The 13,870-nt window shown below is 38.0% G+C and overlaps 1 protein-coding gene across 1 annotated transcript in view; it reads right to left on the bottom strand.

The window, feature by feature from the left end:
• Positions 1–13,870, bottom strand: part of PCCA (propionyl-CoA carboxylase subunit alpha) — a 273,855-nt gene that overhangs the window by 193,004 nt on the left and 66,981 nt on the right. The window contains exon 7 of the mRNA XM_066545147.1: positions 2,784–2,915. Within this exon, the coding sequence (XP_066401244.1) occupies positions 2,784–2,915 (132 nt within the window). The remainder of the gene's footprint in view (positions 1–2,783; positions 2,916–13,870) is intronic.

Raw genomic sequence — 13,870 nt, 5'->3', positions numbered from 1 at the left:
ATTTCTCCAAGATGTTATTACAAAATCTTAGCAGTGTCTCCTATGTCTAAGTGCTAAGCAACATAAGAGAGGAAAAACATCCTTTATTCATGAAGGACCTAAGTATCTGCAGCACTATTTAACAAGGATAAAGACAACTCTTCTAGTAACAAAGATTTTCAGTGCAGTCTTGAGTTGAACAATGAAGCACTAGAAGTTGTTGCCATGGGTTTACTTTAACTATTCATCCACAAGAACACATGAAACAGATCTGTCTTAATTTCTAGCATTGTCAGAAGCATAAATGCAGTTTTCCTCCAGCTTTATGAAGTTCTTTTTAAGGTTGAAGCCACATCTAAACACCTTAAGCATCAAGCAAACACTTAACTCCTTCCTAAGTCCTTTAATTTTTTTTATTTCTCAGGAAAAAGAGCCCTCAAGGATTTTGAAAGCTTCATAACTGTGACTAAAACAGGTCTCCCATAGAATGGCAGAAATCCTGAACAGTCTCTAGTTCCTTGTGTGTTGCTGTTCTGATTAGAGCTGGTATCATCCAGCTTTGCCCTTCCTATCTTAGTCCAAATTTGCAAAATAGCCTATCAAGCTCTAACCAAAGATCAGGCATCCTATATGACCTAATTATTTGGGTATTCTTTTTAGCAAAAGACATTGTCACAGGAAGGAAATCAGAGAACAAACACAGGCACATATTTAGATCTATAGCAAGTGTGACGCTATCAATTATCAGAAGCTTTATTGCCTATAATTGGTAATCAAAGCACTGGTTAGCTTAAAATTTGCAACTCCACTTTTTGATGGAGACTACAATGCTGGTAATGTCTGTGGACTTTCCTTTTTCTTATTTGGTGGGCACATTGCAAATTTGGGTTTGAGGTTTTTGTTTTTAGATATGTACTCTTTTTCATCAACACTCTTCAGATAATCAGAACTCGTGCAGGGCTGAGGTAGGTGAAACTGGTATGACGTGGACACTTTGGGATTAAGAAACTACCACATAGATCCTTTCAATAGCAGAAGACTGGAGTTGTCAACTCAGGCCTACATTCCAGTTCATTTGATTTTAAAGGTATTGTTGCGTATAGCCCATGGCCAACCACAACACTTGAGTTTCCTTTTTGTGTCAGGAACTTCAGATAATTGTCAAAAACAGTGCAACTGAAGGTCTACAAAACAAGTGCATACAAGAAAGCAGCTCAGCTGCACTGGTTATAGGCCTATCTGTTCCTTAACCATTATCCTACTTCATCAGGTTCGGGTTCTTTTATTAGCAGAATAGCAGACCCCTACATAAGTTTTAATTTGATACAATAAGAAAACCAGCATTTTGAGTATTTAATTTTACATTAGAGAATATTTTGTGGTGTTCAAATGATTAATTCAAAGTTATCTCCTAGCTAGATGCTTTTCTGGAAGTTACTTTGAGGATTCCCAGAAGAATATACAGGTCCTAGAAGAATATACAGGATATCAGAACAAAGAATGTTATGCCCAACAGCTTGGCTGCTGTTAAACCTTACGAGGGCTAAAGGACCACATACACAAGGGACTGCTAAAACTTACAACAAAAACCCGAAATTTGCCAATTTGCCACTCCCAGACTTCAACATGGCCACGAATTCCAGTCCAAAACTCATATGGAGTCCTCCAGAAGGGAAAGAAGTCTTTACACTTTTACCTGTTGCAGCATTATCCTGCTACCAGACATTACAAACATCATGCATTTCCATCACAAGTACTGAAAAGTTCTCTTGGGCATTTTGACCTCAGCTGTTTTGTGATTTTATCATTCTCTCTCACTAGTCAAGTTCTCCAGGCAGCCTCATTGGACCAGGTAATTTTGTGGAGGCTGAGCCCCTTTGTACTCTATTTACCTTTCACTTTTAGTTGGGTTTTGGGGGGTAATTTGTCTCTTAACAGAGTTTAAAACCCAGCTTAGCTACTACACTCTTTTCCATGCAACTTAAAGTTTTACTCAAACTTCATTTGAAAGAAAATTTGATTTGACATGTAAAGCATAAAAATTTTCAACCCAGGAGGTCAACATTTTCTAACGTACCAAGTTTTAGTTTTACCCAATGAAGGTTTTAAAAGAGAAAAGCTTAACTACATTAACATAGACAATATATTAAGACACAAAGGAAAGCATGTAAGAATCCAACACAATCAATATAGCAGAAAATAAACAAAAAATGAAGATATACCTTATTTAACCTTAGAAACTATAAAGAAATAACAAGTTCTTTTTTACAAAACCGTTGGAAGCCATTCCTTCTAAAATACACAAAGAGCATTAGCTGCAGATTCTGATAAAGAGCCGTCAAATTCCCCCCCATCCCATCCTCATCCTGAAATTTGCAACACATGGAAATATGCACCATCAAAACAGACCACAAAATGGAAACTTCACACAGTTTAACAAACTTCACTTCACTTAGAGCTGTCAAGATCTTGGCCAACAAGAAGACCTGAGAAATGTAAAGATGTGCAAATAAGTCAAACCCACACCTGACATTTTACACATCTACCTGCCTTCATGTTAAATTTAAAGCAAAGTAGTTTTAGAGACTCCACTGAAGAACTCCTAATACATCATTTATTATCAAGGACTTTCTCCTCTTCTCTAAAGCTCTCTTGTTAGTTAAAATCTGTATTCATTTTTAATTACATTTTACTGAAAAAGAAGAGGAAATTATAATTAGATTCTGCATCAGACCTTCAATAGGTATACTTCGATTTAGACACTGTTCCTACAGTGGGTAGACAGTAATTAAATGATTTCTCACCTTGACTACTCCATCAAAGCCAGGGATCGTGTTGACCTTTGCATTCTTGGCTAACAATTTGCTTTCAATCTTGTCTCCCATAGCTTGAATAGCATGTGTGTCAGGTCCAATGAAGGTGACACCTTCTGATGCCTGCAAAGACAATGAAGACAAAACTTCAAGAGACAAAAATAAAAGTCAGCTTTTTCATACACAGATATTACTTTAACTTTTTTCTCTTTTTGAGCTAGTACAAGACTTATAAGGCAGTGATCTCTTTACATAACAACAGAGCAATATATAAATATTTCAGACAGTTCATTAAAAATGTGTATGACCTTGTGAAACTATGTATACACACAGATTCAAAGCCCTATAATTAGCATTTGTATAAATCAAAAGCCAGGCCAGAGAAAAATAGCTGCAAGTACTCCAGCCTGGAAGTTAAAAATATCCCTTCAGAAAACAGAGGTTTGTTAATTCACTGTTGAAATAACCAAAGTGATTTACAAAGATGCACTTGCCAAATGATAAAAGATGAACTTGCCAAATGATAATACCCCTTAAAATTTTATTTAGTATGCATTCCTAAAATCAAACCTCAGTGAAACACCACAATGAAAATGCAGTCTTTAACTCAACAGATAAAAGACCTTGAAAATAAAGCAATAAGTGAAATAACATTTCCTCATTCTTTTAGGCAACTCTTCTCCAATAATAACGTGGAAAGCAGTTAACATAAAATGTTCTAATACTTCAACATCAATATGTAGGTAAAACATGGAGCTGCATGTTTCTTCCCCCTGTTTCTCTATGCCTACAAGAGACTTGAGCAAGGTTATTCAGAGGCATTCTTTCAAACTTCTCCAGGTCAGTACTACATTAAGTTAAAGACAATTCTATCAGAACTGTTCCCTGAAAGTTACTGATGCAATAGCAAGCACACATGTGTTTCAGGTAACTGTATATCTTTTGTACTGGATGAAGAAAGAGAAGAAGAAAGAGGGGTAAGGATGAAACAAACTTTTTTTTTTTTAAGTCAAGCCTTGCACAATTTTTCCAAGTTACATTTATTTTCTTCTCCCCAGTTCTAAGACATCTGTAAAATGTCTAAAACCAACTTGTTTCTAAGCCAATGGGCAGCTAACTTAATACCACTTCTAGCAAAATGGTAAACAGCAGTTTCTTATACCACAATTCAAGCCTTAGTATTTTGTCTTTCTGACACATGCTACACAAACCATATAGTTACAGTCACTAACGACAAAAAGTCATCTGTTGAAGCTGTGTGTATTTACATGATGGAAGTATATGATCCAATCCCAGAACACAGGAAAAATACGATTAAGCTGGGAAACATCCTCCTATTTGTGATCTTATAAGAGCCAAGAGATCTCAACATGCTTGGGAGTCACCATTTGCACTGTCAGCAGCCTCCTAGCAGGACCAGTGTGCCAGCAGCAGTTCTGTGTAGATTATTTCATACCATTCTAGCTAACAGGGAAATAAAGATCACCCAGAAAAGACCAGGTGGGCATTACAGACACACAAGGAAGCTCAGTGCAAGGACACCCAAACCAAATGCAGAGCACCAGTTCTGCTACATCAAAGAACTGTTAGCTTTGACTCACAATGAACCATCTGGGGATTTATCTCTGCCTACCTATTCTCTACTGCATTGGGATTCTTAGCTTAGCAACTCAGGAATTAACAACTTGATTAACAGCTGTCTTAGAAAGTTGGGAAGACTGTAATACAAAGAAGGAAGAGAGAGGAGGACCAAAACAAGGATGCAGATCCATAATTAAGTAGTGCTCAGATCCTTTGGCACTTGAAGAAATCCACTTTTTAAAGGAGAAGGGAAACAAAGCAAGGAGTTGATGCATGAAACCACAGTGACACAAAGTTTGGAGCTGACTGTTTCAGAAACAACCTGAAAACTCATACTTCTTCCTCTCTTAACAAGAGGCAGAAATTGGTACCTGCATACACCTAGAGGCAGGGCAGAGTTCTATCATCAGACTGTATCCCAATCACAATAAACCTTGCGGAAAAGGATCACTTACACACTTGACAAGTGGAGATTACACTGTCCTTCTTGTATCACTTCTAACCTGGACATACCTCGTTTCCAAGGTTTCTGCCACAATACTGGCATTTGCATCCTGACCAATACCACTTCAAACTTCACCACGTATTGTTTCCTCTCCTCACCTTCTTCTCACGAGTTTACCATCAAAAACATGAGATCTCCAGAGGTCAAGATATCAGGTTCAAAACTTTTACTGCCATAACAGACCATCCCAGACTTGTAGCTTGCAGCCTACTTCCATATTCTTACAGTATTTCTCTTCTCTCCTATTTGTTCTGACAGAAAATGAAAAATCTTCATTCGAACTGGAGGTCATAGGGGAGGATAAAAATTACATTGATGGCATCAGCAAGCATGCACCTTTCCAGCCAAGTGCCCACAGGGTACATCAGGCTTGACCTACTGTCTCATCTCACTGATTTGTTGTATGGACTTCCAAAGTGCCCAGTTCACTCCCTGCTCCTGCCCAGATAGCTGGATAAGAAGAGAACAGTACCATTCAGGAAAGATTAATGAACCACCTAAGAAGGAACACTGCAGGCCATTTCAAGAAATTAATCTCTGCATCCAATATATTTGTTACATGAATCCTGTAGAGCTGTAACATTCCACATGGACACAGCCTATAATACTTACTAAAAATTAAGTAACAGATGATGTGCAGCATATTCACATTACTCTAGTGCAAATATCACCTGTTGCAACCTGTATCTTTGGGGTTTTTTTAATGTATACTTTTCATAGGTCAGAATTTACAAACTGCACTTGTCTACATATGCAGCTTTTGGCTTTAATTGCTTCAAAGCTTTGTACCTTACACAGATCAGCTCTTCCATGGTGAACAAGCAGCAGCACAGTACAACCAGCTATTCCCTCATAACATCAGTCACCTGGGGCAGTCACCACAGCCAGTTATTTCCCCATCAACAATCTGAAACTAAATAGTTTAATTCAATATGATATCAAAGGACACCTAAAACATATGATTCTGCATTCTGCAACATCCATAAATCAAAAATCATTTAACAAACCTAGGAGGTTCTGCTAGTCTCCAGGCAGTGTGCCTAACCATCTCTTACACTGGAAAGTTGTGCATTCTCTGACATGACTCATAACTAACTTTAGTTAAGCACATTAAAAAAGACTTTGTTTAGTAGTGCCGTAAGCTGACAAAGTCTTGCAAGTCTTGCTACAGCAATTTAATACCCCATCACTCAAAGATGCTTGCTCAAGCCCTCTGCTCATCACCAGAAAAGTGCCCCAGGTTCTTCATCACCCACACTCACAAAATGTATTAAACAATCCATTCAAAAGTCAACTGCCTACTGCCTGATACTGAAAATACCAAAACCAGACCATATGAAAGAATGCAGTGGCAACATCTTCAGCTCCCACAAAGATTTACCAATTTGTTCACACACAGATTTGTCAGTGTGGCAACAAGTACTAAAACCTCTGCTGTACATATACAAGCTTACACACTGCATATCAAACAAGTTCTTCCAAAACTTCTGTTACTCCTCCACACATCCAGCAGCATATTTCAGCCTTGAAGACTAATTATCTGGCCACAGAAAACACATCAAAAGTTTCACCATAAACATGCACCAGCACTTTGTTTAGAAACATGCCTGTGATATCTGTGTATCACTGCTCTACTTTGCAAAATGAAAGGTACAGGCAAATAATAATGAATATTTTATAGAAGAACAAGTTCATAAAAAATTCATGCAAAAAAGTTAATTTTTAGTTGTTTTAAGTATCAGATATTGAAGAGTTTTCCCCAACAGCCCACTATTTTTGAAAGCAGTAACAACAGGTCTAATAGTCATGCCATAAGAACTGCGAGCAGTTTATTCTCCCTTCCTTTTGGTTTGGTGGTTGGCTCTTTTATGCCAGACAAAAGCCTTAGTCTACCCTCAGAGAATGCAGCTAATATAGCAAAACCTAAACATAGTGTCAAAGTACAAAGCAAAGGCAAGATTTGGAAAATCCTTTTGAGAAGTTCATGATTGAGTTGTGACCATCACAGTCACACAGTCTGTCAAACATCTGACTGCTCTGGGAACAGAGTGGGCCAAACAGACCTATGTTACTGTAAGTCATCATACTCTCAACATCTGGAAAGGACCTGCCCATCTGATAAACTCCTGAGGTAATTAAAGAGACCGTCTAGAAGGGGAGTTCCCTTTGCACCTCCTCCTTCTGGAAATTATGAATGTAGATATTCACAATTAGTGTATTATACAGTCAGTAGTGGATTCAGTCTCAGTGACAGCCTAAGCAGAACTAAAGATAGAAAGCATGAAGGAGGGGAAACTGCATAAGCAACTTTTACACACATATACTTGGCAACATATACTCTTCTGTGGGCTTATGAATCTGTGGCAAAGCAGCCAACTCACTGCTAGGCCTCCCGGAGCTGCAGGAAATGATTGAACAGTTCCAACTCAGCCTTAGACAAAACAAATGATACTAAAACTTATCCTCTGTCTTTTACTATGTTAGTTATGGACAATTAAACACAGTTTTTGGTGTCCTCATTTGAGCCAAGATACTTGAATCTGCATGTTAATATCAGCTTAAGAGGAGCAACTTCAACCAACAAGGAGATATGCCATGTATAAAAACAGTGCTATCAAGAATCTTGTGTTTCCTCTTTCAGGACCATTGGATGAGGGGATTTTTCCACTCACAGCATGTTGATGTGGCAAAGCATACTCCAAGTGCCCAGCTGCTTCCAGGTGCAAGAGCCCCTACAGTTATCTTTCCACACAGAAGCAGTGACAATAATGCACTTTTTTCTTGTTCATTCCCTAGTACCTGAAATGAGTAGTTCGAGGGAAGTATTCAATAAGGCTTTTTTCAATAAGGCTTCAATAAGGCTTTTTTCTTGTTCATTCCCTAGTACCTGAAATGAGTAGTTCGAGGGAAGTATTTCTCATCTCTGAGGAAGAAATGGCTGAAAGGCTAGAGAGATCTCAGGAGCATTTGTAGCTGCTCTGCTTTATTGAAAATAAGCTTTTTTATGTGAACACAGAGCTGGTTTTAAACAAGTTCAGGAAACTTTACAGGAGAACCCGAACAATCTATTGCATGCTGCCACTGAATCATAGGTTCTCAAATTCAGACTTACATATGATATTTTCAACTCAGGGTAATATTAACAGAAGACAGTAACAGTCCTCAAGTAACTGAGGTAACCAACCAAGTTCCTCTTCCCTCATCCTCTCTCCTTCCCCCTCCTGCACATGCCTGCCCACAATCCTATCTATCCCCCTTCTCCAAAGGCTGGCTTAAACACTCCTCAGCTGACCAACATGGCAGACAATGGTCTACTTCTTGTGTAAGAAATGTTTTCCATCACTTTCATGAGACAAAATGAGCTAAGCAGAGAAGCTTTATGGGCACTGAAGGAAGGACCATGAGCTGCTGGTGCATACAACTGGGAACAAGAACCTTCTTTGGGAGGATGGCACATCCTCAAACTCTGAGGTGCTCTGGAGGGTGGCTGCATGCTGCCATATTGACCTGCTCTTCTTGTCAAATCTGCACTACTGTTTTAAGGTTGCTTTTAGAAAACAAACATGATGCTTCTCTGAGTCACAGAACGGCTGAAGTTTGAAGCATCAAAGCCACTGCTAAAAACAACTCTGGACATATAGTTTCAAGTACTCCAACAACTTAAGGGCAGAAGAGAAACAGAAACAAGATTCTGTGGTAGTGAGGTAACAGCAAGATCAGCAAGTGTGGGCAGCACAAGTTACCACGCTTACTGAAGAATTTATTGGTGAGTAAGATTATGAAGGAGGGTCCACAGTTACGAACTTCAGCAGAAACTTTATGATAAGTCTGGTTTTCCAGAGTCTGTTTTAACCCACAAGTTTTCTTTACAGGAGAAACTAGAAAAGGTTTCCATTAAATTCTTACATGCAGCTGATTAATTCTTTCACCATTGTATGCTCTTGCCACACAACCAGTCAAGGAGGCAGACACAAAGGAGACAGGAACAGGCACAAGTAGTCTGGTATTCACAGTGTTCCAGAAAAATTGGGATCATCCACAAACACAATCCCCCACATACAGCTCACAGATCACCAGAAGGACACAAACCTGAATGTGCAGATGCCTGCAGACACATACAAAGCAGAGCAGATAAGCAGCACACCTCAAAGATGACTGGAATAGACAGCTGGGCCAAAAAGCCTCTAAGTCACATGAGCTAAATGCAGGGCTGAAAAGCTGAGCTGGCAGCAAAAGGAAGGTCCAACAGAGGTACAAACAATCTAGGAAAAAACCAAGCAGAACAGAAAAATCCAGATGAAACATCCAAAGTCAGACAAGATTCAGGAGTACTAGCAGGGAAAAAGGGGAGAAAAAAAATCCACTAACACTAGCACATTGACATCAGTTGAAAAACGCAGGTACATAAAACACTTCAGAAATCAGGAACTGTCCATTCAACATTGGGAAGGAATTCCTCAAGTAAATCTACTATAAGAATATATAATAAGAAGCATCCACTCAATAACTTAGGAAATAGTGAACTGGTAAAATACTCTACAATACAATGTGGTGGACATGAAAAACCATCCTGAAGCCTTCTGCACAGACATGACCTATCAGCTCCAATTTTTTGGCCCCGTTGCTGCTGTCTTGAAGGCTCAGAATTAAGAGCATACACAGGAGTGGCCAATGATTTGTGCAGGCATCAACCTGCAAATTCAGTACCAATAAATGGAAAATTTAATTCTCTGATGTTTAATTTTAAGCTGCAAAGGGCCTGAATCAGTAAAAAGTCTAGGTATTGTCATGGATCATCAAGAGCAGTAACTCTCCAGCAGTTCAGTGAAGAAAAGTTTCTTCCAATCTTGTTTACAATTAAATAAGCAGAACTTCTGGAGACAAAGGATCTTTACAATGCACATACATTTACACCAACACACAGAGAGAAAAGACAACACATACAAGTAGCATCCTTCATTAGAACAAATATTTTTACAAGATGAGCCATGCTGAAGTAAATTTAAGCTTTCTGTACAGCTTATAGCCCAGTGAAGACAATATGTGATGTAAGGAAAAGCATAAATATGCAAGAGGGAAGGGCTGTAGCAGCCTTCTGTTCTGTACACCTGCCTTTGACTAGTACAGTTATTTCTGCAGAGGTTTGGCTTTTGTGTTGTTAGAGGTCTTTGGAAGAAGATGGATTACTACAATCACCTTGAGCTTCAGAAGCACAAGGCAGGTACACTGTGACAGGAAGTAGCCTCAAAAGCAAAATATAAATTGGCAGTTGGCAAAGTAACAGTGCCTGAGGTAACTTTCAGAGGAAGATGGTAATAAAGAACTGTGCTGCCCAGCCTGTCAGGTCTCATGGCTTCTTCCAAATTCTGCTTCAAAATCAGAACTGTTACTTGGCTCCAAAACACACTACAATGTAGAAGTCAGAACCCCCACACAAGGTATGTCACTACCTGTGACACTACATTGCTACTTTAAATATCTTATTCACTGTCTCAAACAGGAGCATGTACTGCAAGAGTAAGTAATACATTGGAAGTGTTTCCTTTGAAAAGAAAAAGCTAGCAGAAAAAAAAGGCTTTACCTAAAATTGAACACAGCTGCAAGAAGTTTGTCTTACTTCTTAAAACTGAATTTAAAGAACACTAAAGCATTTTTGAACCACAAGGAAATTGCTGGGCAGCAATACCCAAAAAAAAAAATTAAAACTAGAATACACTCGTTTACTTGAAAATAAGCCAATTGATGCCAGTTTCAATGTTTAACCTTTACCATAGGGAGGGAGATGTGTTAATATACTCCCATTAAACTCTCCTTCTAAGAAATATTAACTGGTTTATTTAACTCTGGCATGAGTCTGTTAATGCCTGTCTCCATAGTTTTAAATATTCAGAGGCATGAAAATCCATTAATCAGTTACAAGAAGGACCAGACAAACTTCTGCAGGACAAAATGAAAAAAAGTCTTATCCAGGTCCCAAACATGCCTTCCTTAAAATAGGCTAGGAATAGAATGCAAGCACAGCATATAGCTATTTATAATATATAGAGAGATAGGCATAATTATGCTATTTAAAATGTAGTATATGTATATTCAAATACTGGAGGTGGAAAGAGAGGACTCAATTTGTTATACTAATCTAAAGCACAGCTTAAACAAAAGGCACAGTTGCCAAGCCAGTATAAACAACCTAAAGCAACTAAACTCCAGTGTCCAAAAAAGGTGTACCCCACAGAAAAGGTACACAGGTTTATGCCTTCTGCATAAATACCAGGGAGCGGCCAGAGTAACTCTAAACAGTCAGCACCACCTTAAGTAATAATGCCGCATGAAAAATAGTTTTTTTAATAAACTTTAAAGTCATCTCCTCTAATTCCACAGAAGTGGTAAAATTACAAAGTCAAAACTAAGAAGCATAGTGATCCATAGACAACATCCTTAACAAGATATAAGTTGTGAACTATTATTATCACAGATTATATGTAAAAAGGGTAAACGTGCTTAGAATGATTTAATTCTACATTTTGAAATTAAAAACTCTCCTTTACCAAAAAGTTCATAGTGTATATTGTAACTTGTAAGTGGAAGACATAGCTCCCAATCATACCTTTGCAAGTGAAAAGACAGAGCCAGCTTTTTCCAAGGACTCAAAGCACAAGTACTGCCTCTGTGGCTCTATACTTACAAGTTTTCACTTTGGATCTTCAACCTGAAGTCTTACTTGATAATTTCGCTTTAAAACTATTTAAGGCTTTACACGGTCTATATATTATATGTTTGTCCAGAACTTAAATGCCATATTGAATTAACTCAGTTCAGAAGCATTTCTCATGTACAAACTATAAAATTTGAACATACAGGAGTTTGCATGACACACCACTGTAAGTGATTAACTACTTCACCATATATGAAACACTACACAGACAGCACCCGAGGCACCGAAACTTAGCCTTGGTATGCTCGCAAGAGTTTTCAGTAGTCACCTATATCAGTAGTAAGGAATGCTCAGAAAATTTAGGGAGAAACAAACTAAACTTAAGAATTTTCCCTGGATGGTTTCCATATTGCTTTTCTTCACTTCATGGCATTGAAATCACCCTTGATTTTTACATGATAAAAGAAATCTGTGGAACTAATCCTAGAAACCTCTTTCTGTTTCCTTGCTTAACACCTCCAGGCGACAGAAAAGACAAAATGCTTCATTTGCATCCTTAAACATTAGAAACTGCGAATGAGCCTTTTCAGCTGCAAATGTTATTGCATCTACATTTCCAGAAGAGAAAGAAGGTTAAACAGCCTACTCAGGTTTATGTTAACTCATCTCTTTTTAGCACCGTGAGCAGCACAAAGAGCAGAAAATGCAGAAGATTAACAGCAGAACCTCTTTCTTCATTAAGTTCAATTAGATCCTGGCAATGGATATAGCTGCTGATTACAGGAAGATAAAGAGAAGAAATCAGGTATGCGCAAAGGAAACGGCAAACCCTAGTCTAATCTTAATCTTCCGGATCATCCAGCCTCAGGAAGACCATTTCATTTTTCATGCAACACAAAATAGTTCCACCAGTTGCATGACCACACAAGATTTCGCCTGATGTAAAAGCAGCATTTGTTTAATCATTAATTCAAATTTAGTTTAAAATGTAATATGCCAGTGTTGCACAAATCCAGCCTGAATATGCTAGCAAGGTAAGAAGGAGTCCCTGCTTATCGATTGATAAGTATCCCATCTTATCAATTAAAGAATACATTTGAGCCACAACTAGCAAAATCTATTAACTACTTTGTTTCACAAAAAAAAAACCTCTATCAAGTACGATTTACTCTATTAGTTCTTTGTCGAAAATTAGGATTCAAGCTACATATTTTTAATTTGTTTGGAGGGGGAAAGCACTTGGAATTACTGCACTGAATATAGCAGAGAAAGTTAGCAGAACTTTATTTTCTAGGCCATTTGGCTTTTGGTCTGGAAAAAGCCTTCAGCTTGGCAGAAAATACTCAATGAGATGTTTAACAAAAAATATACATTAGTCTAAATTAAAACCAGGCAGTCATGGAGAAAAAAAACAGGACGATGAGGGGGAAAAACAGGGGAGCATCATTCTAGCCAAAGCAATATCTCACATTACCAAGGACCCAAGTTTATGGCATCTACAAAATTTTCTGTAGCAAACTGAAATTCAGTGGGGAAAACAAGCAGAATAACAAACAGTTCAAAAACTCCAGTGTCAGAGCAAATGAAGAATATGCACAGATACAAGGCATACTCTTAATACAGCCATACTATTTCTCCTGTCCTAAAGCTGCACGTGAAGCTTTGCAAATTAATAGAGAACACAAACATATAGGTTGATCAGTAAGTGCACTTTGCAATACCATACCTTGTGTTTTTCAAAGGGGAGGCAAAATCAATAATCAAAACATAAGAATATATTTAGAAGTGAATGAGCAATGAAAAATTAGCACTGTGTTATGAGATGTTACATTGAGCTGGCAGTCAAAGAGTATTAATTGTATGCCTGTGTGTTGAAAAAAAAAACTGTCTGGTATTTTTCCAAACATTCTAAAATGCTTTCAGAGTTAGGTGACTATAATGATATTTATACTGCACATTCAAAAACCAAATGAAAACTTATGATGACTGTCCAAGCTCACACAACCCTGAATTTACTGATGATTTAAGCATAAAGAACCCTGGTGTTGACAGCCAGGAAGGTAAGTGACCCTAGAATTATCTTCTCTAATAACTAGATTGAAAAAAGAGTCATTTCTCAAGCATTATAACAAAGACATTGAATAAGCAACATTCTTGATAAAGCCAAGACTGTTAAAAGCCTACTGCCCTAACCAAATTCTAAATAGTCATCATCAAACATTTGATAAAGATTGTTTGAAGACCTCCAGAGAGTCTATGAAGTCTATATCTTTGAAGATCTCCAGAGAGTTTATAAAGACTCCCTGAGCTACACTGGAAGATGCAGAACAAACCATCAAG

The sequence above is a fragment of the Molothrus aeneus genome, chromosome 2 (assembly GCF_037042795.1).
Source record: "Molothrus aeneus isolate 106 chromosome 2, BPBGC_Maene_1.0, whole genome shotgun sequence".
NCBI classification, from domain to species: domain Eukaryota; kingdom Metazoa; phylum Chordata; class Aves; order Passeriformes; family Icteridae; genus Molothrus; species Molothrus aeneus.
This window is presented reverse-complemented; position numbering and strand designations above follow the sequence as displayed.